Genomic DNA, 26116 nt, shown 5'->3' on the forward strand with positions numbered 1-26116 from the left:
GCGAACCTGTTAATTTTAATTTACCTTAATTGAATTAATTTATTTTTTAATCAATATCATGCACAGCTGCTTTCATGCATTATATTGATTTATTTTATGCTTAATTTTTTGCCTGTTTAAATTACTGTAATGCAATTTTTTTCGCGCTATAAGAGAAACTCGTTAAACCTTTCAAAAGGTCATCGCCCGATTTGACAAGTCTTGTCAGCATAAACACGCCATTCGAATCACGGTAGTTAGCTGAAATCTAAGTCGGGAACACACATAAAATCTATACCAAGCAACAATATCCAATGCAAAATAATTTAAAAAAGCATCATACTAAGACCAATGACATGATAAAGCCAAATACGCAGTAATATCCACGACAGAATAAGCCTTTTAAGGCCGGAACCTATCGGAATAAGTTCTAAATCCATCGAAATAAGGCCTAAATAAATTATTAACCTCATGATATTATTTCAATAAGTTAATTGTAGATAGGTAATATTTAGCTCCCACCTGAGTGTTTACTCCTGCATTGTATTATGTTGTAGGACTGGCGACTTCCGCTGCGACAACCACAACTGTATCCCGCTGAGGTGGCAGTGCGACGGTTGGGATGATTGTGGGGACAACTCGGACGAACTTGGATGTCGACCGAGGGAATGTACAGAGAGCGAATTCAAATGCGACAACCTCAAGTCAGTTTGCTTGAGAAATAATGAGCGGTCCTTGCACATAATAAATTTCAAAGCCAGAAACGTCAAGTAGATCCAAGCAAGTTCATAAAGACGTTTCGATGCGAACTTGTATCATCTTTAATTAATGTCATCTTTATTCACTGAAGATGATACAAGTTCGTATCGAAACAACTTAATCAAGATGATGTCGATCTACTCGACCGTATGTGCTTTAAAATTCATAACTAAAACAACCCTTACCCTTAAAATTTTTTTATATTAAAATCGTCCAATCCTGTTATGTATTATGACGTTGTAACTCTCCCATTGTTCCAGCTGCATCCCCGAGAGGTGGGTGTGTAACCATGACGACAACTGTGGTGACGGATCGGACGAGGTCGGTTGTCCTGCTCTTACTTGCTTACCAGGTGAGACAAATACAAGCACATGCAAATGATAGGGAGAACATGGTTGCGGATTTTACAGCAGTCAGTCAGTGATTTAAAGGAAATAGTTTTTTACCTTTTCTATGAGTTTGTAATTAGTGGGGGAACTATGTGTTAAAAAAACCTTCTTACATGCATACGGCGTGTGGTAAACATTGATCATACTTGAAAATTCCAAAAAGTAATAACGCAACTATAAAGTCAAACTTTTACAAAAACATTGTTGATCTGAAACCCTATTCAAAACCCCAAAAAGGCTAAAACTAGGAGTAATAAAAAAAAATATTTTAAAGATGACTCATCAAAGATATAAATAGTAATATCTTAAAAATTGCAAGTCCTAAAATTGAAAAATATATTTTCAGGAATAAAGCTTAATTCTTGCTTGTTAGAGTACAATAAGGGCGCATTTCGCTAAATTTTAAATTTTGGAGTTTAGCTTTTCAAGCTTTTTAAAGCTCATCGGGTCACCATAAGAATAAATGCCCTTGAAATAACCTTCAGGCTACTTCGAGTGCGATTCGGGTCACTGCGTGCCGGACGCGGTCAAGTGTGACGGCGACAGGGATTGTTTGGACGCGAGCGATGAGGGCGAAGGGGCCGAATGCACCCCCAGGTTCCCGGGGGGTAAATACTGCGCCCATTCGGTGTTTGAATGCGACAACCACGTCTGTATTGAAAACAAGTGAGTGATTTGTGGCTGGTTGGATTAAAAATATCTTATAACTTAATAAGCAGTTTACAAATATTATTTTTTGCAACATCATTATGAAGCTTCAAATCTGAAAAATTGTTTTTTTTTAGCAGGAGGTTGTAGTAAAACGTATTAAGAATATCAAAGCCCATAAACAACAGGTAGCATTTTGAACGTTTCCAATATCGCTTTATTCATTTTCAACATTGATGATACCTACTTTTCTCTGGGCTTTAATATCCTTATTACGATTAAAGTTACGTTCATAACAAATAGTTTTTTGTTAATTTCCCTAACAATTGTCCCCTTATAAAAAGTTGCTGTGTAACTCTTCTGTAATCACGAAACGATTTTATGCCGTAAGAAAGTAGAATTTCATTTGAAAGTTTATGAGCAGTTTGTTTCGATACCTGTCTTTCAATACATGAACATATTTTTTTACTGTAAACTATCTAGTCTAGAACAGTAAAAGAATTTAATTTGACCAACTAAATTCACCTTGTTTATTACTTTACAGCTTCAGATGCGACGGACAGAACGATTGTGGAGATGACAGCGACGAGCTACCTTATGTCTGTAGTAAGTAGATAAATAGGTTTGGCTGATGCTCGTGATGTCATCGTTTGCATTAATGACGTCATATACCGACGTTCGGCGTAGAGAAATGTTCGCTAGCAGACGAGCTTTTTGTATCCGGACCTAAGTTTTACTGCTAAGCATAAACAAAATAATTTTTATTCTTATGCGCAAACTTAAACACAGATGTATAAACGATATAAGAATACAATATCTTTATAGACTATCAGAAAAAGTATTATTTTGGTTTCTCGCAATGCATTCAAAAGAAACATTTGGAGCCAATTGGGGGATTGTTTAATTTACTAAACGCGTTATCTTAAAACACTTTTTTAGCATTGAAAACTATAAGGGCGTTTCTACAAAACAACAAAAAATCCAGTAATGTTTATCAAAAACTAAGGTACCTTTCCGAGTGTCCCAACACCGCATAAAATAACTTCTTTCCACATCCAGGTTCGATTGATTGTGACGAGGAGACACACTTCCGTTGCGTGAAGACTCTCATCTGCATCTATAAGAGCAAGGTGTGCGATGGAGTGGACGACTGTGGGGACCAAAGTGACGAGGATAGCTCGTGTTTCGCCACCACACCAGCATACCAGTGCAGGTTAGGTCATGTGTAGGCTATGTTTCATCAAACAGTGAAATTTTGTTTTTTTAGCGCTTTGAGGGAGTATTAACGGTTTGCTATATGTGTGTCAAATGTCTATATGCCGCCTTATTAGCAAAGTATTTTGTATTATTAGTTGCAGTAACATGTTGCTTGTCCAATATCATTATTCCTGAAAACAAAAGCTGAAAATGTTATTAAAAAATGAAAAGCAACATAAATGCCGTTGTATATTTTCAACAACGCAAACCAAAATACTTGCCCAGCTCTGTATGAGTTTCTGCATTGTAGTGCAAAAAAGACAAGCCTAAAAAACAACTAGCCTGCGGTGAGGTTCGAACTCACGAAATCGGTACTTGTTACGAATTCCTACCTGTCCGCAATGCAGGGCGCTTTGCCTGTGAAAGTCAATCAAACCGTGCTTATTATTTTGTAGCTCGGGCCAGTTCAAGTGCATGAACGGAGGTTGCATTAACGAGGAACAAGTCTGCAACGAAAACGACGATTGTCAAGATCGTAGCGACGAGGATGGATGTCGTAAGTAGCAGCATGTAAACTTGGCAGAAAGGCAAATTTCAGGCGATATCTAACTTTTTCTGTGCTTCTCTCGACTATGTAAAATTGAGGTATACCAGCTATCCACTTCACAAAATTGAATCCTAATGTAGGCAGTCACTACAACTTAAAATATATAACCGTGGTCAATTCCATAGAATTTGACAGAAACATGCATATCGCGAATAATCACATGTTCTGTGTAAGTTTTTTAGCCTAATTTTTTAATTTTTAATTTCTTGTTTCCTTAGATAAGGGGGACACCGACTACACGTGCGACATGAATCCGTGTGAGCAGAACTGCACCAACATACCTTCAGAAGGAGACAGGCCTGGATACTATCTTTGCACGTGTGACGCAGGATACAGGGTATTATTTTTCCACCGTTTTGTTTTTACTTTATTTCACCATACTTTTCTGTACCGCTTTTGTACTTATTAGGTTTTACTTGTACTATTGTATAAACGGTGAAAATGCAAGCCGGTTTTATTTAATAAAAGTTTTCTTGGCAATGTAAACTTTATGAACCGCATACACACGATGTTATTTGTCTAAACAAATTTACAAAATATGGAGATGCCGGGGATTGAACCCGGGGCCTCACACATGCGAAGCGTGCGCCCTACCACTGAGCTACATCCCCTACGACGAGGATGGGATTCCCACGCGTGCAGAGCACAATGGATTAGCAGTCCATTAATTGTTTTCTTAGTGTTTTTGTCCAAATGATTTCCCCCCAAATGCCTTTTTGCAGGGACGAGGTGGCCGAGTGGTCAAGGCGTTGGAATTAGGTTTTATTGGATGCATATCCGGGTATCGGTTTTTGAATGAAACACGTATAACATATCCCTAATCCATTTTTGGTTGTCGCCAAACTTTTGTTTCGTCCGAAAATCTTTTACCAGTGTTAAAAATCCCCCCTTTTTTCACTCAGGTCGATCCCGTCTTTAGCCATGAATGTTTAGATGTGGACGAATGTGCTGAGAACTGGGCATCATGCTCACAAGTGTGCAACAACATGAAGGGGTCGTACCAGTGTTCTTGTGCACCAGGGTACATGACAAGCGGCTATAAAGAGTGCGCGGCTATAGAAGGAGGTGGGTGCTGGGCTGTTTAAAGACAAGGTTACGACCGTGACCTTGGCCACCCTGCGAACTGATTGTTTTTGGGGGATTTACTTGGTAACTCCGACGTCGAAATGTCACGGTATTACTCATTCACAAGTTAAATATTATTTTGTTTTTTGATGGCATTATAGACCTCCATTGTTATGTTCCCTGGAACACTTTTTTAAGTCGGTAATTAAACGATTTTTTGGTTTGTAATTGTACGATTTATTTTTTGTGCATTCACTATTTGAGTAAATATTATACCTAATTTTATTTGAATTTTCTATATTTAAATTGTTAAAATAGGTGTTATTACTAATAAGTAGAGCGGACAAATGTTAATAATATGTGAAAAGCGTCCGTTTTTTTCAACGCCTTCATGCGTTTTCCTTCCCCCTTGTCCTGTTAAGTATTTTTGAAATGTTTTTAACTATTAAAATTTCTTGTAAGAAAGGTTTTCGCGATTTCTTGCCAACTTACCTGAAAGGGTTTTGATACGAAACACGTTTTATGCGAGTTAACCGCCTAGAAAGCGCTTGATTTCTTGATTTATGTACTTTTCAAATATGAAACAAATTAAAAATTCATTAACGCCGTATTTCGAAAACACCTAAAAATTTATTAACTCAAACCTTTAAACTTAATTGAAAAGTGGATAAAACCGCACACAAGTTAAGCCACGTACGTAATGTGATTTCAACAACAAGATGGTCAAAACACGTAAATATTTCCTCAGGCAACTCTGTGCTCTTTGTTACGGACGAACTCTTCCTGAAGACTTACGATCCTACCGGTGATAAAGAGGGTGAGGTGGTTGACAAGCAACTTCGTATGAGGGCGCTGGACTACTCATACACTGGGATGAACAGCAGTGTTGTTCTATGGACCGACACTGCTTCATTTACAGGTTGGGCATAGATTAATTATTAATTAATCAAGGCTGGAATGTCGCATTTTGTACTTTTTCGGCAACAATACCGGACATTTCAGGCAAGACATGCCAGCGGCCCATTACGACATTGTATCTTAGGAGTTTAATATTTATAAATTTTGGGTCATGGCCCCCGTGGCCCCTTTCTGGCTACACCTTTTACACCACAACAGGATCCAATAAACATTTTTCGTTCCTGGAGATTGGATCGTAACTATTTATCTGTGTCCACGAATTAGAAAATAAGTAGCAAAGTATTCAACAAACATAAAACAACTGTGATTTATCTTAAATGCACAAATACCAAGAGAAGTACCTTGGAATTCAAACATTAACCCTCAACTACCTAGCAATGTTGCAATGATTAGCGTCTTTATTTAAACTCTATTTTCCATTCAGACGCAACCGGTACACAAACAGTTAAGCCTAGAATCATGAGATCTGTTGTTCCGTTCATGGATGCCAACAGTAACAACATTGGAAAGGCTCAGGACATCAGAGTTGATGGACTTAAAGAACCAAATGGACTGGCGGTCGATTGGGTGGCTGGGTGGGTAATAACACTAACAATACATGTTTTGGAAAACATGCCAAAATCCACAAAAATAACTGCCATATAAGTCATTATACTGTTTATATAAAGTAAAGTATATGTTTAACGACTATGTAAATCTATAAAAGTTAGTTTTAATTATGGTAATGTCGGTTTTAATTGACGTGGATTATAAAAACTACAAAACTTAAATTTCTGCAAATTTATTGTGCTTCTTTCCTATTTCCATTTGTTGTTCGTTTCTATGTTTGTTTGATTTGCTTTTCAGTTAAAAAAACATGGAATTAAAGACACAGATGTGTATTTATACGCCAAGCCCAAGGCTCTACACAAAACAATTTCCTTAAATATACTAAAAATAGCTTTAATAAAACGCTTCACTTGTGGTTTCAGCAACTTGTACTGGACTGACAAGGAGTCTGGTGAGATTGGTGTGTCGCTGTTGGACGGAAGATACAGAAGAACGATATTACGTGGTCTCCACACCCCACACGCCATCGCTGTAAACCCAAAGATCGGGTAAGTATCTGTTGTTGCTTCGTGCGAGCCAACCTTTACCAGTATCCCGGGCTTTTCTCATCTGTTCGAGAAATATTTTTGGCCTTAATGTTTTATCAAACAATTCTTGCTGTTGTCAAACATAAAAAATCATAGGGTTATCAGGTGGCACTTTATAAAGACAAATTGTATTGGAATCTTGACAAGTTTGCGTACAACCGCGCTTCATCAGGCCAAAGTAGGAATTTTCCTATTTAGAATTAGACAAATACGGCCGTAGACAAAGATGAAAAATCATGGATGCGTTATTTTGAAGGATTGTACACACTTTTTTCTATTGCTGTAAACTTGAAATCATATCAACCTGTGAAATTGATATAAAATCGGAATATAAATTGCGGTTTTTCGTTTAAGTCGTGGTTTAATTTGAACATCTCAAAAAAACAAGTCTTTGCTCATAAGTGTGAAAAAAAGTGCTTTATTCCTAAATTAAATTGGAATTAATTAAATGATTTATCGAGCTTTTTAATAGATTTAAAACACATAAAAGTTTCAAAAGATTTTGTTTGCCCGAAACTCGGTTTAATTCACTATTATTTCCGCAGCCTGATGTACTGGTCAACTGTGAGTGGTCAACCGGGCATTTATCGCGCCAACATGGACGGAAGTGACGTCACAATGCTTGATGAAATTGAAGTCGACAACCCGACTGGAATCGCCATCGACTATTTCCACAACAACAGGTGACGTTTAATGCATGCTGTTTTGTGTTGCCTGCAAAGTTAGGTGGAAATTAAACGAAATTTTAAACAATTTCAAAGAACATAATTTTTTTCAATAGATTAAATGACCATCGAAAAACTGTATACTGTATATTTACCATGTTTTCACTTTGCGTCAGTTGTTTTAGTTTAAAGGTGTTTTCGAGTGCCAGTTTGTGTCGTCGTTTTCTGTTTGTCGAAAATAAATAATAGTCCTTGCAAATTAGCTTTGTTATATTCACCGAAGTGGAAACATTGGTCTGCCTTGATTAAACTACTCACAAGATTCGCAAAATCGTCTACGCAAAAGGCTACACACGTATATGTAATATGTGATCATTTACCTTGTATTGCTTTATTTGTTCAGATTGTACATTAGCGACGAACGAGCTGGACGAATCGTTTCATCAAATTGGGCAGGACGCGATTTCCAGGTTGTCGCCGATAGAGGTCAGTAGTGTTAAAGGATATTTTGAGAAAAAAATATTAAAAGATATGCATCATACATTTCTGTAGTCGTAATGCACTTCCAATTGTTTACATAAAGTTGCTTGTGATGATGCCAATTTAAGCCCATTATACCAAAATGTATAAAAAAAATGTTTCGTTGTCGAATATGAAACCATTCACAGCAGTTTCTGCTTTTTTGTTTATTGCTCGACACGTGTGTTAAAAAGTAGAACTGAAAGTTCAAAAACAATCGCAACGTTAAACGTGTGGTTAAGTGAATATATGCAACCCTTTATATAGTTTAAGTAACAGCATAACCCTTTAATCAGCCTAGGAATCCAGCTCAGACACTATTTAAGATCTTAAAAGATAAATATACATTATAGTGTCTGGCCTGAATTGCTGGCTATGCTAGAGTATTCTGCTGTTACTGATAAGAAAATAAAGTCGACATTTATCTTTGCCATTATCATATATAAGTGCAACATTGATTTGAGTGAATATATTATTGGGCTACCTCTCTTCCTTAACTTTAATATAGATAAAAGGTCGATTTTTATGGAATCTAAAGCCACTAGCAGCAAGTTTCTTATCATACCTTCTTGCTCCGCTGATACGCATGCAAACAAATAAGTTTATTTAGTTTTACTTTAATTCAAATCCGCAGATATCCGCAACCCTGTTTCGACCAGACGATTTGTAGAAAGGAATCTATGATTTAGATTCACCTGTTCCTTATTCCAATATACATTATACAAACGGAAATATTTGTATGCAATCTGAAGTCACAGGTTTTTGTTATTTAGTCTGAGCTATCTTGAATCCGCAGATATGCGCAACCCTGTTTCGATCGACATCTTCGAGAACAATCTCTATTGGACGTCCAAGCTCGACGGCGCCGTCTACCGGATGGATAAACTGGGACGAGGAGTGAAGTCGAAGGTGCTTGAAGGATTGTACGACCCGACTGACGTCAAGGTCTTTCACCCATCGCGATACGACTTATCTGGTAAGTTTTTCTCAATAAAAGTACATCACTTTCCTGTTACATAATTTATGCTTTTTTGTTAACAAATGGGAGGTGAACCAACTACAATGTATCCCAATGTATGCACGTCGTCAGAATAGAATTATACCTGGTCTTAATGAAGTCCTTCCAATAAAGTACCATATAGTGGCAAGAGCTTTTTTTAATTACCTAAACTCCCAACATTTTTAGTTTTAAATTGCCTTAAATAACATTTTTAAGTTTAACCTTATCTACACACATGTTTTTGGACTAGCTCAAAATCGAAACAATTTTTTCCACAAGTTTAAATTCACTAGAACAACTATACTGGATTTGTTTAATTTTTTAAGTCTTTCGCCCATCGCGATACAACTCGAGCGGTAAGTTTATCTCCATAAAAGTGACATGACGGTTATTTTATTTAATTAACACCTTTTTGTGATAAAAAAGAGGTGCAACCATTACAATGTACCCCAATGTATGTACATCGTCAGAATGTGTTTTTACTTGGTCTTAAGAAGTCCTTCCAATAAGCTAACACATACTCGCGCACACTTTTTTTTTTTTTTTTTTTTTTGCTTAAACTTTAACAAGTGTTTTCAGTTTTAAATTGCCGCTAATCACGTTTTAAAGTTTAACCTCGTCCGAAATCTACACATGTTTTTTTGGCTCGGTTGAAATTTAAATCACTTTAATAAGTTTTTCATAAAGCCTTACTCACCAAAACTAACTTTGCATTGCATTTTTGTTAAATTTATATATTTCTAATATTAACTCTTGCGAATCAACCTTGAAACTTAAATTTTTATTAATTCAAAAAGTCCTACTCGCAATTCTGAATTCAACTCTTTTAAACTAACATTTACTCGCAATTTTAATCTATTTTTTCGGGAACTCCTACTCGCAGTCGTAGTAGTTTTAAGCTAAATTTACTCCCCTATGTATTTGTTTGAATATGTTATTTTGCCAATATCAACTTTTACGAATCATACTCGGGATTTTAAATTTTAACTTTTTAAAACCCTTACTCACAGCCTCTACTCGCTGCAAGGCTGGTGCATGCAGCCACATGTGCCTACTGCGTCCAGGCGGCTACACGTGTGCTTGCCCCGATGGTACCGCCAACTCGTTCGACTGTGCAACTGCCCACCAACCACCACTACCAACACTGGATGTGTGTCAGTGCGTTAACAGTGGGACTTGCTTCTATAACGACACTGGGCCCTACTGCTTGTGAGTACCACATGTTTTTTTATAATGTTGTTATTTTTTGTTTTACGTGGTGCCTCCTTGTTTATTATTACTAACTAGAAAACCTTGTCGCGCTTTCTCCCAGTATTGCAATGACGGAGGTCAATGACTTTATTCAAATACACTAAAGTCACTGTTTTTGAATGACCTGTTTTCGGACTTTTCGACAAAGTGATTTTGACCATTGCCTTGACTTCTGTTTAAAGTAATTTACGAAATTGGCTTTCCTTATTCCTTTTGTTTTAAATGTTTTGTTAAAAATATTTGGTAATAAATGCTTGGCATTAGTTTTGTTTTGTAGTTTGCTACGCAAAATATTTTTTTTGGAATGAACTAAATTAATACTTTGAATCTTTAAAAAATATTTAGTAACTTATGACAAGGACTTGGCTTGCTAAGTATTTATTGAAAATTGACTTTTTTGACTTGAGTTATTTCGTAAATGACTTGACCGGAGCTTTAGTCGTTTTGAAATGAATTTGTTGCAACACTATACTTGCTCCTGACATGAGTTAAACGTGCACTTAAATAAATATACAACATACATTAACATTTACAACCTGTGCGTTTAAATACAGATGCCAACCCGGGTACAAGGGCAAAAACTGTGAGAACACCGACCAAGTTGTTCCTACCCAGAAACCACAAGGACCTGGTGGGAGTGGCCTCAGTGGTGGTGGTGAGTGGCAAGCCGTATATCAAAATATCATAAATAATCAGTTGTTATTGCGATGTCTCTTTATTTTGGACCGGGCTGATAGCCAATACAAAGGGCTAGTATCTGTTATCGTCCGATATCAAGTATTAGTGCTGGTAGTTATTTGTCTGATACTAAAGTAGCATGGAAGTTTATTTTTAGATATTGATTTTAACAACATATCTTTGTTAATCTATTTTAGTAAATGACTTTATTACGAAATATATATCTTATAATTAATAATGGAACAAAAGCGACATATTACCAATGTAAACGATAAAATCAATCAAAATTAAAAACAAAAATTAAAAAAAACGATTTTTAAACTACCTTATGACAGCATAGCTCTTCTTTAATTTATAGTTTATTTATTTTATTCTTTCCTATCCTCAAAAATGATTCGCTTAAATTTATTTTCTCAACTTACTAACCCAGTGATCGGCATTTAAACAAGACTTTAATTTTATTTCAGCAATCGCGGGGTTGGTGATTGGATTCATTGTTCTGGCATTAATCATTGTCGGTGTTATCATCAAGCGAAACGAAGTGAAAGAAGGGTAAGATTTAACACAATTGTCTTTAATTATATGGGCCGAAAATTTATTTTCGGGACATATCTTGTTTTCTTCTAATATTAATTGATCCGCCTTAGAAAATACAATAAGAAATATTTCGGTTTTTGTTCTCTCTTTTTATTCGCAGTACAATCGCAAGTTTAACAATTTCAAACGGTTGCCTATTTTATATCCATCAATACAAGAATGCATTATATATAAACTAATGCCTTATTGCAGGAGTTCTTAAACTGGGGTCCGTGAACTAGTTTTAGGGGGTCCATTAAGGCATAATTTTCTGAAGTCTATTTGTATTGTGACCTCAATTCATGACGTCATTTTTGAAAATTCCTCGCCTACCGTGGTCCACGCGAGGCAAAACAAAAATTTTAGAGGTCCGCGGTAAAAAAAGTTTAGGACGTCCGATAATACCGGACTGGTACTTGTCCGATACCAAGAAAATATGGGAATGTCGCAAATATTTGTGGCCAAACGTATACAAGCCTAGGACATATTTGCAAGTTCAGATGCCTTACTGGGATTCGAACTAAAAACCTTGAGCTTTTTACCCGAAATCGTAGTTTCAAGCCGAATTCGCCAATAGTTTCTTAACCCGTTTACTTTACATCACTAATTTCACTACTGTGACCTCACAAAAGAACATCTCGCGTCCAGGTTTGAGTCGGCGTCTTGTTCCCTTCCCTCGTGCTGCTCTATGACGTCACTCAATGTCAGTGGAGGTCAGTCGTCGGTTTCAAAGGCGTTCGACCAACCTGTGGCTTACAACGCTGCTTTGGACGGCAATGACTACTCCACCGTTGACGTAAGTGTTCTCATTATTGATTACGTCACACATTCGTGACGTCACATACTGAGAGTTTAATACGTGACGTCAACATTACAATTAAATAGTGCCACCTTTTAATCGATACTCGGGCCACTGATCTTTAAATTAAATTGGGTAGTTTGAATAAGTGATGTCATGTTTGTTACGTTCGCTCGTGACGTCACGGTTAAATAAATTAGCCAATGTCATAATTTACGCCCCGATGTACTTGTAAATTTAAACGTAGATTTAACTGGTAAAAAATCAATCTGGGAAACGTTACTGGGTATATGAGTTGAGTAATGTAAATATTACAACTTGGGTAGATTGTTACTAAAATTACTTAAAAATGAAATGCAAAAAGCGAGATATTGAGTTTTACATCCCTATGTTTTGCAGGTTGGCGACAAAACCATGGAAAACCCTGGCTACAGCGTTTCTGTAAGTAATTTTAATATAAACTTTAAGAAATATTAAAACAATTCAAAAGATTGAAACCAAATACATTGATGAATTTAAAAAATTGTTAATTTTTCACTAAAATATTCTACAGTTTGCATTGTTGAATAAAGGCGCATAAAGATTTCAACAGCCCTTGGATAATGATTATAATTACCCTGGTTATGATGTTCGTTTATAATTGATGTTTAAGCGCTCTGGTGGATGGACTTTGTCATCCCATCGAGACATTTGCGAAAATAATTGCAGATTGTGCAGTAAATATTAGCATCAAAATTTTTTGTCTAAGTATCAAAATAAAGACCATTTCAATGGATTACCTAATCGCATTTGTTGTATAGCCAATAACGCCTTTAAAGAAAAACATTTGTTAAATTCAAAAATAATTGCGCTGATGATCATTGTATATAAACTGACTATTAGCTCCTCAACCGAATTCGCTTATTTTATGATTTTTTATATTCTCAGTACAACACATCTGAAGACATTGCTGTCTAAAAATTAGCACATTTGCTGTCTGAGAGTCAGCATAAGGATCTTTTTAATCGATAAATTAATCGCATTTGTTTTATTATGATGTATAAACTGGCTATTAACGCATCAAACGCATCCGGATACATTATTTTGGATCACAATGTTTGAAGGTTGTAGAAAGACGTAGTAAGCATACCAAAGCCCATACAGAAGTTAACGTTCAAAAATGATACCGACTTAGAAAGGTTTAAAATGGTACCTACTTATGTATGGCTTTTATATTCTTATTAAGGTTATAGTAACTACTTTCTTAGTACAACACTTCTGGAGATATTGCTGACCCAACAGCAGACCTAAAAGTAGCACTTTTGCTGTCTGAGAATCAGCTTAGCGATCATTTTAATCGATAAATTAATCGCATTTGTTTTAAGATTACACTGCCTTTGTCGAAAAAACATTTTTAGGTCAAAATTTCCAATTTAGTTTTGTCAAAAAATAATAAAACGCCCTAATGATCACTATGTATAAAATGGCTATAAACGCCTCTACTGAATCCACCCATATATATTTTATGATGTTCCACTTTCTCAGTACAACACATCAGGAGATATTGCCGACCCAACAGCAGACCTTAAGTCGGTTCGAACCGGGTACGCAAATCCCAGCTACAAAAAACCCAAGAAAGGCGACGACGTAGACGACCTGGTTACACACGATTACAACGTAACTAACGCCTAATCAGGTGGTTTTAACTTCTTTCTGTTGACGGACCGATGAATTCGACACGACACCTGTTTTTGTTCTTTTATTTTTATTATTTTTTTTACGATTATTTTTTGATTCAGTCTAATTTTGTTTTAATTTTATCAACGATTCCTGTTCTTTTTGTTTGTTTTTACGTTTGGACTAACCTGGTTTTGGTTTTCCCTTATTGTTTATTTTTGTTTGGTTTCTTTTGAATTAAACAGTCCACAAATATGTATAAAAGGCGTATTTTTTATGGAATTCAAAACCATTGGCAGCAGCATGTTTATGATAGTCGATCGTGCGATATGTGTTATAGTTATCCATTTCGCATATTAAAAATACTTTCAGTACTGTTCGTAAAGCGGGAAATTAACTGTTTAAAGCATTTCTTAATGTTACTATGAAGCATTTGTTTTTTCTTTTTGACAAACATTGGCCTTTTCGACGATTTTTACTCCACTTTGATGAGCTGTAATGCGATTTTGATCGTCTACGTGAAAACGACAAATTGTGGGCTGTTTATTCCAAATAAAACCTTGTGTTTATTTTATTTTCCTCGCGACACCGGACCTGACCGTACCCGACCTCCCGTACTTTCGTTTACTTTTGTTTTACTTTTTATTTTTGCCTTAATTTTTTTCCAGTTACTCTCCCAATCACGCAACTACTGTGGGCCTCTTGTTTGCAAATACAACATCAAAGCTCAGTTCGTAGGTTTTCGTACCGTGCCAAAACAGGCAGGAAAATTTGGCAGGGTCGCTTACTTTTAAATCCGGGGGGTTATTATTCTTAACAGAAAGTGTCACGATTAACGTTACAAAACAAAACTGAAAAACTAAGCATATAATTATGTCATTTTTGTCCTAACAATAAATGCGTTCAATTTCAAAACAACATATTTTTTTTCTTCGTTATTTGCAAGGGTAATATAATATTAGCTGTCAAGGTTAACATCAATTGCTTTTATTAAGGCTGGAATTCTCTTTAAAAGCGCAATTTAGCCCTAAGCTTTTACCTATGGACAATAGTGTTGTTATTAAAGCGGCAAACATATGAACTAAACAAAAATTTCGTAAGAGTTAGGTATCAGATCTGGCGCCTAAAGAAAATAGTAAAAGGAGTAAACATAACGTAGATTCTACCTTCGAATCACATCTATACCGATAACGTAAACAAAATATCCTATTCCCGTCGTGCGTAGAGTGATAATTAATCGTTTGAAAGGCAACAACAGCAGCGGTGAGTTGTGTGCGACAATTGAAATGTGAACTGTCTCAGTCGGCAACGCAGCCGAGCTTTTCACGACAGCGACGGCGCTCTCTACAAGTAATCACGAGCGAAACCCGTGGCGGCGTGGCGCGCTCTTCAAAAAAGCAATTCTGCCGCACTCACTTAGCTTAACTGAGTGCTGCGTATGTCGCTGTATAGTGTATAGTTAGGGCCTATACGGTTTATAGTTGGATATGTTTTGAATTGGGCTGTGAAACCTGTATTGGGATTGTTCAAATAAAAAGAGTTTGGAACGCAGTGTGGTAGGAAATAGGAATACAGGTTAGGTATGCAAGAATAGGGTGCTACGTGTGTTTAACTGAAGTCAGAATAACTGCTTGTATATTATAAGCACTAAGCAGTGTAAGATTACATTCACTACAAACCTGTAGTTAACTCTATAGTAAAAGTTTCCCGGTTTTCAGGTACGTTTTGTAAGATTAGGCGTTTTTGTAAACATTGACTTCGTTTGTCAACGAAGCTTAAAGCTATCTACTGGACAAACAAGGGATGGACATCCAGTCATTTTAATTTACAGTTTCAAGTGGAGACAACTTTTCTCCCACAAATGTTGTGTATCGTTATTATGAAAACCCAGGCTTTCCGTATTGACACAGCTTTACAATATCGTGAATAAGATAAGTAACTGGTCTTCAGCTAAGGCTCTAATTAGGCGCCTTTGCGATGCGGAGATAAAATGCTTCTATGGTTAATGATCAACGCAGGGCCCAGGCTCTTTTGTGCGCTGGCGTCGACAAACAAACCTAGTCTTTTATGCCCGTGTTGACCCTATACAGAGCTAAACGTGTTGACTGGCACACAGGCTACGCACCAGCAAAAAGCACTGTCTTGGTGCGTAAGACTGTTATGTTCTGTGTAGAATGCTACAAGCGCCCAATGTATTGGAATGGAAGTTAAGGATTGCGTTTAAAACAACATTGACTGTTGTTGGCAGATTGTTATTTGCGACCATATAATTCTTATGGTGTAAACTTTACACAGGGGATTAGGTGACTTACGTACAGCTTTAAAATTTAAGACGTTCTTGTTTATGTATGTGTCAGCGACCAAAAGATGGACAAAGCTGCAACATGCTGTCATTGTTTAGCTTTCATATAGATACACCTACTACTATTACTATATATTCCGTACCCTTTGTCATTTGTGGGCTAAGTCTGTTGCATTTATTCCAAGCGAGATGCCTTTATTTTAGGATAAACATGAAATACGACGATTCCAGCTGTTTATAATGGTTAACTTGTTTGTAAGATAGGAACCGGTGTATATTTTAACTGTAAACGGTAATAGATGCTACTGTCAGACTAAACAATAATGCTACACAAGGCTGAACTTGTATAACTGAACTAGAAAGATACGCCTACTCACGTAAAATCCACTATCTGGTTATCTTGTCGACTGAACAAATATTGCTTTTGGTCGCGTACTTAATATAATACCGCAGTGTAAGGGGTAAATAAATTGCTGAATAAATCGTGTAATTTTAGCGGTTTTAACAAGTAAGTTTTGCTTTAGAAAAGGCAAGCAACCTATTCAGGGTCTGTAAATCAGTTTGTAGCGTTTTATTAACAAACTATAGCTTTTCAGTTAGGTACACTATGCACGGATCTGTAATGTAGCATGATATTTAATTGCAAAGCCAAAAAGGTCAGCATCTTGATTAAGACGTTTCGATACGATAATTGTATAGCTTATTATATAGGTTTTTAACAAAACCAACCATTCCACACAATACTGGAGCCGCGACAGCCTGACTCCCTTTTTTGTAGCTGCCCGGAATAGAAAATTTCAAGTGTTTTTACGTCACAACAACCCACGTTACGTCGATTAGGCCTCAGCGGGTTTATTGAGAGACGCAGTTGTACTTCAAGCCGGTATAGCTTTGCACGGTTCACATCATATATTCGATCAAGCAGAAATAACTCGTCTCTATCAGCTGAACAACTGAATCAGCATTGCTCGCTCTCTCAGCTAAGCTAAGCCGATTAAGGGTTCAACGCTTTGCTGCTGCTTTTGCCATTAAGGGTAAATGAGATGAGTTGGTGGTAATCCACAATGTTGAAAGTATATTGCAGTCAGTTGAGAAACCGTATCAGCGCATTGCTATATCTGTAGGTGTGTGGAATAACGAAATGGCTATTTGAAAACAAATTAGTTGTTGAAGTTGGTGTATCTAAAATTCACAGGGTATTTTATTACAAAAATGAAACGCATTTAACATAGATCTTTACTTGTTTTTACATTCTGCCTTTCTTTATTCGTGTTGTATGCTTATTGAACGACGGCCAAATAGCATAAATACGTAACCGTATATTGCTGAAAGAAAATACGATAATTTCCCTCAATTACCAGTCACTGTCGCGCAGTGTGTATTGTATAACTGGCGCATATATTTTCCCACGCTTTGACAAATTGTATGAATTTCAATGAGGTCTTTGCCATTACGGATACCACCCAAGTATAACATGTGTAAGTTTTATCATGTGCTACTGGGTAGAGTAACTGCCAATAATAGTTGAATAATCCTTCATCATATTAAAAACAGTTCTTTTGTAAAACAGGAAATCAGGGGGCATTCTTTAACGATAAATTCTCTTTATTTTGATTTGAGAAAGTAGCTTGCTAGGTGCTTTTGTTATTTGTTGTTTCATTGTAATGAAGCTATTCGGCGGGGACTATGGGGGAATCCCCTCCAAACTTGATCGCTTGCAACTATGGAATGCGTGTTTTTCTGTTTAAAGCAATTTTGCATTTTTTACGGTAACTTTTTCAGTATTTATTTGGTATAACCGTTAAACTTTTGGCATTTGATTGAAGCAGGGTGTTTACCTGTTTACTAAACCTGGTCGCTTAAATTTACAATGTAATACCAAATAAAGTAGAAAACGTTAGTATCCCTACAGTGTTGTTATTTAGTTGTTGGTTTCACTCGTGTTACTCTCCATTTGAATCTGCATGAAGTAAACGTTTTATATCTGCTGGCGGAATATTAAATGCGTCCGAGCATTCCAAACTTAACTGAGCTGCCTGAAGGTATCATTCACTTTCGCTTCATCGCAGACATTTGTTTACTTTTTAAATGCTTGTGTGGCGCAATAATCCGTCGACGCCATTGCAAACGATCCAGTGTGCAACACACGGGGAAAATACCCCCGCTTTTAGCGCCTACATGTCATTCACCACTTAGTATTGCTGTCTGTATGCTTGTCAAACATCCAGTGGTCCCCAATACAGCTTAACCAATACTACTATAGTTCAAACAACGTGAAAAACCCAGGCCAGGCGATATGCCTCGCTCCAGACAGACTTGAAACATTCGAGTGGTCTTGTAGTGTGTGTGTTGGGCGAAATGTTTCAAACAGCTCACCGCAGAATGGCTTACAATGTGTACAGCCCTTGTGTATTTGCGGCAGGCTTATACCATTAAAGCGCAGTCGACTGCGAAGAAAATTTGATAGGGTTTTCTAAAGTTCAAAGTCACGAGTCCACATTATAGGTAGGTAGACGCGGAACCAAGTTGTTCTTTTATGGAAAGTTGAATATGCGGCAAGTTTAACTACGTACTTCCTCTTTTAATGGTGTATTCTGTTAGTTATAATCCCATAAAGGTAACCAGGTAGTTAAGTATTAAACCTTATACATCAGTTTGGTTAAGTGTTCTTTTCGTATTTTTAATGTTCAGTTGTAATTTTGCCTTTATTCAGCAGTGAATACATTCTTTTATTGGTTTATATATAAAACAACATCTAAAAAGTCCTGGCTAAATTGCCCTTAAATCAGCCAAATAGCAGCCAAAATATTAAAGTAACTTTTAGTTGAATCATAATGTATCCCTTATCGGCATTATTTGCGTCATGTTTACGTGTATCTGTCGTCGATATATAGGAACAGAAAGATAGTACGATTTTGGGCGCTGGTCTAGAATCCTACCACAGTTCTATAATCAACGCACAAAATTTGAGTTAGGGTGCGAGTTACCGTTTGGCTGTGGGTGGGTCAAGTAAATTATTATATTCTTTGTTTAATAATAATACTTGACCCACCTTAACTCAAACGCTAACCAGCACCCTAACCCAAATTTTGTGCGTTGACCGATTCCGGTGCATGACTCCGGCGCGTCACAGCTTATCGCATACTTCAGCGACGTCTAGAATTATTAATTTTAATCTACGTTTTTTCAAAAATTTTTTACTTCTCAGTATATAAGATGGCTAACGCACTCTCGTTTTAATTATTAACCCTGATGAGGTCAGCTGGTATCTGCTGCCGAAACGTCGGTATAAACTTCGTTTACACCAGAAGAGCGATTTATAGTTATTGATATGTTGCCTGTTGGAGCTAACTCTATTTTTAAGTTTTGCTATTTCATTGTTTCGAAATGGTTCTTATTGTCAATGGGCATTGGCCGGTGAAGCGCTCTGCATAATGTATGACCAATACGAGTCGCATTGTACGTTCGTCTTGATCTTGCAATACAATACAACAGCTGATGACATTTGCGTTGCATTCTTACGTAACGACACTTAGATATGCAAGTAGACAGTCTGTTTAAGCACTATATACTGTAGACCAGCGTTTCTCGACATATGGGTTGCCCCCTCAAAATCGAGCAGCCGTTTTATTTGGTCGGGGTCGCCGACTTGAGTAGTTCATGTAGTCATATCTATAAGATTGGTCCAGGGCAAGACTTCTATGAAAGTTTAAAACTGTTGGCCTAATACGAAGAAGACTTGGCTTATAATAATTAATTCGAATTTCTTAATGCTACTTGTCTTATGTTTTGCCCACTTATAAAAAGTTCAATGAATATAATTGAGTCGCTGCTCGCCGTAATATCTACGCCTAGCATTCGGGTCGTCGCGAAAAAAAGCTGAGAAACACTGCTGAAGATGCTATTAAAAAAAAATAATATTACCTTATGTTATTCAGGTTTTGGAGCATATGGTTGGAGGTTGTAGTAAGACGTAATAAGAATATCAAAGCCCATACAGAAGTAGGTATCATTTTGAACGTTTCGAATAACTCTTTATTCATTTTCAACATAGCAAACTTCTGTATGGGCTTTGATATTCTTATTACGTGTTCAGGTTTTAATAGGTGGCCTCTCATTAGGTTTGAAATAATTTCTCAAAATAAGTTTTTAATTGTTTTTTCACCCACCCTACTTTAGATGTACAAGTAGCGAGTCATTTAAGAGTATGGAATAATTTTTTTGAATAATTTTTTAATTGTCTTTTCATCCAACTTTAGTTGCACAAGTAGCGAGTCCATTAAGAATGTAACCGCCCAGCTGCGCGTATTGTAATGTAATAATGGGAGCCGAAGAAAGCAAGAGCTACCACCCAAACCACGAGGGAAAGCACAATTCGGATTACCGCCACCAAAAACGCAACCATCACACCAACCTCCGTTCCAATCTGCATCAGCCCGACTATAGGCCACCAGCTCCTATACCAGAGGTCTGTACACAATGTTTGTTCATGTACCTTTAACGCTGTCAAAAAATAGCTGTAATTACATTTATTGGAAAAAATTTTAAACGCTATGTCGGTGTTGTAGTGACTTCAGCTCTTTTCCAAATGACATGACTTCAGTATATTGGGCAAACTGTCGCGACTTTACTTATGTGTTTTAGACAAATTACATACCTTGGTTTAAAATGAGGTGTTTTTACTTGAAATAAAATTGCGTAATTTATCTCAATTTTTGCTCGTAAAACAATTTTCTTGTAATATGTTGCGGTTTAGTTTTATTTTGGAGTTATTGCTCAAACACGGGGGAGTTTGCCAATTTTTAATGGTTTATCATTTTATTTTTGTATAATTTTATTTGCTTATAAAATAATTAAAGTGATTTCAAAATGACTTTTTTCCAACACTGTGCCATGTTCCGGGGTAGGAGTATGGTCAAGTATGGCAAACCTTTTGCAGCTAAAGCAAGTTTTGACCTGAAAAAAAAAAAATTACGTTTGAACGTTTAAATTTAGTCTATTAGTTTTGAATAGTAATGACGTCATTTGCTATCGGATAGAATGGCGATACTTCTCATCTAAAATATAGGGCATCGGTATCGGATAAACGGTTGGCTACAAGTATATGTAATTGGACACTCGATGAAGACTCGGGCGTCAAATATCCATATATAAAATCATATCCTGGCATACACTTATATTAAAGTAAAAATATTATTTTCTTTTAGACAACTAGTAATGACGTCGTTTTGTATCGGTGGAGCCCGGTAATTTTGTCGAAAATATCGGGCATCGGTATCGGAATTAAATGTCAAGCATCGAATCGGATTAAGCGTTTAGAAAATCGGATTAAGAGTTTTTTTTAGATTATCGGATTAAGCGTTTTTCTAAGATGCTACCTGCTTCTGCAAGGCATTGATATTCTTATTACGTTCAAAGTAAAATGACATCTTTCTCTTAGACAACTTACAAGGAGATCCTAGACAACAATTACAACGATCCGACTAGAAAGGACTATACATCTACTGTACATCTTTAATCAATACGGAGACCCAATTACCCAGTTATCGAATATCTGTTCTAAAATCATATCCTGGCATACAATTGTATTTAAGTAAAAATATTTTCTTATAGACAACTTACAAGGAGGTCCTAGGAAACGATTACAACGATCCAAGAGAAAAGGATACCTACGGAAGAAGAGACAGGAAGAACAGAAAAGAAGAACAAAATGGTCCTCCGCGTCCGATCCGTCGCACAAACTCCGACACGAGCGTTTATGTGAAGAGGAAGTCAAGGAATCGAGAGAGAAACAGACGTCGCTCTCCCAAGGTGACTCCTTAATAGCTTCCCGAATTTAAGCCCAAAACATAATATATAGCAACCTTGCAATAGCAATGAACTGTTTATTTGAAGTACCTGAATTATAGCCTAAATCCAGGGATCGTGTCTTTTAGAGGCCGTAAATTCTTAAGTCCTTGGAACCGATATAAACCACACAAAGGTATTATCAATAAACTACACAAGATATTATCTATAAAAATGGTTTAGGATGGGACTTGAGAAAGAAAAATAGGCAAAAATGTATTTCAACCCGGCCACTTGTGAGGCCTGAGTCGTCCGACCAACTCGAATTATTTCATTAAACACTGAGGCACCAATAAAAATTCAGGTATTGAAATTTCTGGGGTGTCCCCTTCCTTGGTGACCTACGCAGTTAATTATTTTGCTTAATGGTTAATCCAGTCCTGGTACAAAAACGAATGCTAAATCCAACCCTTGTTTAAGCGAAAAACTATTTCAACTTGGCCACTATTGAGGCCTGAGTCGTCCGACCAACTCGAATTTTTTCATTAAATACTGAGGCACTTGAAAATTCACCTGAGAAAATTTCTGTGGCACCCCCTCCCCTTGGTGACCTAAGTCCGTGCTTACTTTGCTTATTGGCTAATTCAGCCTAGAAGTTTTAATGTTCATGCTGCCTTTATTCTATTGTTTATTTTTGTTTTTCCATTGCAGGTTATACCTTTATACTTTTGAAAGCAATTTGTATCTCGGCATATATGTCATTTCTACATGCTTTTAAACTTAAACGAGCATGACTACCGTTAAAGGATAAAGTTGCCCTTTCACTACACTGTACTCACCCTTACTAGGTTAAAACAAATGTTGAATACAGTCCTGGTTTAAGCGAAAATTTATTTCAACCGGGCCACCATTGAGCTCTGAGTCGTCTGACCAACTCGAATTATTTCACTCTTAAACACTGAAGCACCTTTGACAGTTCGGCTACAATGATTTGTGTGGTCGCAGAACAATGAAGAGTCCCCCGCATCCAGGAAGACCGAAGATCGAAAGTCTCGCTCTCCTCGCAGGAGGAGGAGCCGTGAAAGGAGTAAAGAGGTGGATGAAGAGCCGGGAAAAGAAGGAGGAGCTAAGAAGAGCAAAAAGAAGAGGAACAAAGGGGATAAAACATCCGGGAAGAAACGAAAGAGCAAGAATAGAAGTAAATCAAAAGAAAACGATGATCCTAACGAAATACCTGGTTAGTCAAGTTGTAAGTGTTGATAAGTAATTGAAGCACAACCAAAGAAGTACTACTATATAAAGAAGTACTTGGGTGGCGGCGTATTCTTTGACTGGACTTAACAAAGTTTATTTGGGGATGAAAATTTGGTTTATTTCCTTTGGTGAGTATTAGTACTATTGAACTTTGTAAGAAGACGAAGCTACGCTATAATCAGGCAAATGTTCTGGTAGTGTTATTGCATAAGTTTATTGTGGCCAAATATGTCGGCATAGCCAACCACTTTGTTCCGAAACACATGTTTTTTTTGGCACTTTTACCGAATCCAGCGACTACTAAGGATCATCCCTAAATGTAATTATTCTTTAAAATTAATGTGACGAAAACTGTAGGGAGGCTATTTGCCTCACGTACCGGGAGGAACCGCCATACTCTCTCAGCTAAGTCGGAACAGCCTCTGGTCTTTATGCGACCTTCTGTAATGGAATAAAATACACAACCAACCGTACAAAACAGTATTTCAGGTAATCTTTGATGGCTGTAAAACAACATACTGAAGCATATACCTCTTCCTGGCAACCAATGTTTCTCCATGGCTGATTTGTGACACAACGACTCCTACATTTCACGACTAACCTTTCCTTTTACAGTTTCCTCTCCTACAGCCGACCGCCCAATGCTCCACCTTCCCGATAATGCCGCGCCCATTGATGCAACGCTCGCTAAAGCAATGGGCTCGAAGGAAAGCAAGCAAGGCAAGCGAAGCAGGAAGAAGAAAAACAAGGTTAGGCCTTATGTTATGATATGAGTCTTTCACAGTTTAAAATACGTGTAGTTGAAGGGAGACCAAACCACGGCCCGCGGTATAACTCTTCCGGCCTGCGTCTTTTATTTCCTTGAAATGACTGTTTTTTGAAAATAAAAAAAAATGAACTGTTGCCTGTTATGAAAAAAAAGCCTGTTATGTTGAGGATCGACAAAGAAGTAGTAACTTAAGAGGTTGACACGTTTAAATGTCATTTTGAGACGTTAAATTTTCAAAAACATTAAAGCGCTAAACCAACTATAATATTAAAACATGGCTACGGAGTCAGTTAAAATACCCCGAGTTCGACTCCCGAGTCCGACTCCGGCTAACAAAATAAACCCGATCAGTCCCGAGTCCGACTCTAGTAAAAAAGTGAAAAAATTGTTTATTAAGCAGAAAATAATTGCTGCTATAAAAACATTTTTTTGTCTTTTGCAATATTTTCATCAAATAAATCTGTTGCTAATTTCAGGGACTTGACAAAAACAACTCGGCCTACCACAGTGCACCGGATCTGACTAAAATCGACGACCCTGTGATGTCTGGTGGGACGGGCCACACGTACTACTGGCCAGCAGATCAAAACCAGCATTACCCGTAAGTCCAAGCAAAAACATTTTAAACCAGCCGACATTAAGTGGTAACTTATTAAGATATTCAATAATTTCGAATAGCACCGGTACCTTTCGCGGACCGCAATACAAAGCAAATATTATTAAAACCGATTTTTATGTTTTTACAAAAACTGACAACATCAATGGGACGGAAAGTTTTGCGTAGGCAAATAACGGTTGGAATAATCTCAACAAAACCGCAAATTCCGAATGGCGATAAGAATATATTATTAGGTCATAGACGAGGAATACGAGAATTTTTCGTAAACAACTTTTTTACTACAACGAAGGCGCAACAAGCAATATTTACGATACTGGATAGCAAAAGCTTTTGAAATCATTAGGTTGTGAACAACTGCGGCAATTATCTTTGAAAGGATACGTACTGTACAACATATATGCGTAACTTTTTAATTTATTGTCATATCGCCACGGACCAACCGCGCAGTCGTCGCGGACCACCAATGGTCGGAACTAAGGCCTATATATTAAAAACCAATAAGAAATCGCGCTTGCTTTGCTCGTCAGGTGTGCCACCACGTTTTCAAAGGTCCACAGGTGCACTCTGACTTTAAAAATGTTCAAGAAACACTTAAGGTCTCCGTTTAAATAAGAAAATTATCAATATCAACCAACAGTTTGGGAAAAACAGTTTGGGAAACCCTGCTAGGGTGGAATCGGAACCCCCTCAAAAATGTTCGGGTATCGAAATAGAATGTGCAATATCAGACATCACTGCTAGAAAGTGTTTTAATTGGAAATTTCATTTTAGCTTGTAAATTGCCAACCACGTCAATTAAACGCGGCAAATAAAAAACAAATTTTTGGAACATTTTAAGTCACTTTATTTTACTTGACGAATATCGCAAAAATGAAAACTTGGATTTCAATTTGTTCTTAGTTGCTTTCACTATAATAATTCTAAATGTTCTTTTGAGCAACACATATTAAAGTTTGTGACAAAATGCAATTTAGTGCAAACTTGGTGCGCATTCGCAAAACAAACAGTCAAATGCAATCCTCGTGAGTCATAACTGTCTTTGACAATCTCAAACTAATAAAATCTAACAGAAAATAGCTTTTCCGGTTTTAAACCTTCGAAGTATTATAACTGTACGTGATCCCACAATAACCGGTATGATAAAATTATGTATATTGGAAGTATTGTACGTTCAATATTTCCTTGACTACTTAATGATTCCTTTGACTTAATAGACGCTTGGTTTCTCTGTTTTGCGCAAAGAACCGATGTCATAACATAATAACACAGACGTTGTCCTGCAGTCGCCATTGCAAACTGCAGTCCTACTGTTTTTTCCAACACCGCCTGCGGCTAATCGTCGCTATGTTCCCACACTAAGCATTTTCGCTGCACGATTTAATAGTTTCGCGGTTGCCTCGTGTTTGTGTACTTCAAACCTCCTGTTTGTCGATCGCTGGAATGACGTGCTATAAGAGAGATTCAATCGCAACCACTATCTAATAGCAAGCGTGAAAGCGATATATTCCGCAGGCATTTCTTCGTTAGGGAAGGATGATGTGTT

General features: G+C 37.0%; 2 protein-coding genes and 1 non-coding gene across 3 annotated transcripts in view; 2 read left to right on the forward strand and 1 right to left on the reverse strand.

Annotated features, from left to right (window-relative positions):
• LOC146133736 (low-density lipoprotein receptor-related protein 2-like) overlaps positions 1 to 13857 on the forward strand; it is a 114737-nt gene extending 100880 nt beyond the window's left edge. Inside the window, exons 82-101 of the mRNA XM_083397838.1 lie at positions 537 to 683; positions 999 to 1090; positions 1613 to 1793; positions 2320 to 2381; positions 2835 to 2988; positions 3428 to 3528; positions 3798 to 3916; positions 4482 to 4644; positions 5393 to 5563; positions 5987 to 6137; positions 6534 to 6659; positions 7244 to 7381; positions 7767 to 7849; positions 8679 to 8858; positions 9893 to 10091; positions 10688 to 10788; positions 11279 to 11363; positions 12036 to 12183; positions 12586 to 12627; positions 13711 to 13857. Coding sequence (XP_083253964.1) covers positions 537 to 683; positions 999 to 1090; positions 1613 to 1793; positions 2320 to 2381; positions 2835 to 2988; positions 3428 to 3528; positions 3798 to 3916; positions 4482 to 4644; positions 5393 to 5563; positions 5987 to 6137; positions 6534 to 6659; positions 7244 to 7381; positions 7767 to 7849; positions 8679 to 8858; positions 9893 to 10091; positions 10688 to 10788; positions 11279 to 11363; positions 12036 to 12183; positions 12586 to 12627; positions 13711 to 13857 — 2590 coding nt within the window. The remainder of the gene's footprint in view (positions 1 to 536; positions 684 to 998; positions 1091 to 1612; positions 1794 to 2319; positions 2382 to 2834; positions 2989 to 3427; positions 3529 to 3797; positions 3917 to 4481; positions 4645 to 5392; positions 5564 to 5986; positions 6138 to 6533; positions 6660 to 7243; positions 7382 to 7766; positions 7850 to 8678; positions 8859 to 9892; positions 10092 to 10687; positions 10789 to 11278; positions 11364 to 12035; positions 12184 to 12585; positions 12628 to 13710) is intronic.
• Positions 4119 to 4190, reverse strand: Trnaa-cgc (transfer RNA alanine (anticodon CGC)). Its single transcript has one exon. It is a non-coding gene; the product is annotated as a tRNA-Ala (tRNA).
• A 6579-nt stretch (positions 13858 to 20436) lies between the features above and the next one.
• The window catches only part of LOC146133850 (uncharacterized), a 142775-nt gene continuing 137095 nt past the window's right edge, over positions 20437 to 26116 (forward strand). Inside the window, exons 1-5 of the mRNA XM_083397839.1 lie at positions 20437 to 20612; positions 21758 to 21955; positions 22937 to 23168; positions 23801 to 23934; positions 24431 to 24555. Coding sequence (XP_083253965.1) covers positions 20466 to 20612; positions 21758 to 21955; positions 22937 to 23168; positions 23801 to 23934; positions 24431 to 24555 — 836 coding nt within the window. The 5' untranslated portion in view covers positions 20437 to 20465. The remainder of the gene's footprint in view (positions 20613 to 21757; positions 21956 to 22936; positions 23169 to 23800; positions 23935 to 24430; positions 24556 to 26116) is intronic.

This window comes from Ascidiella aspersa, chromosome 9 (genome assembly GCF_963924565.1).
Source record: "Ascidiella aspersa chromosome 9, kaAscAspe10.2, whole genome shotgun sequence".
In the NCBI taxonomy this organism is placed as follows: Eukaryota; Metazoa; Chordata; class Ascidiacea; order Phlebobranchia; family Ascidiidae; genus Ascidiella; species Ascidiella aspersa.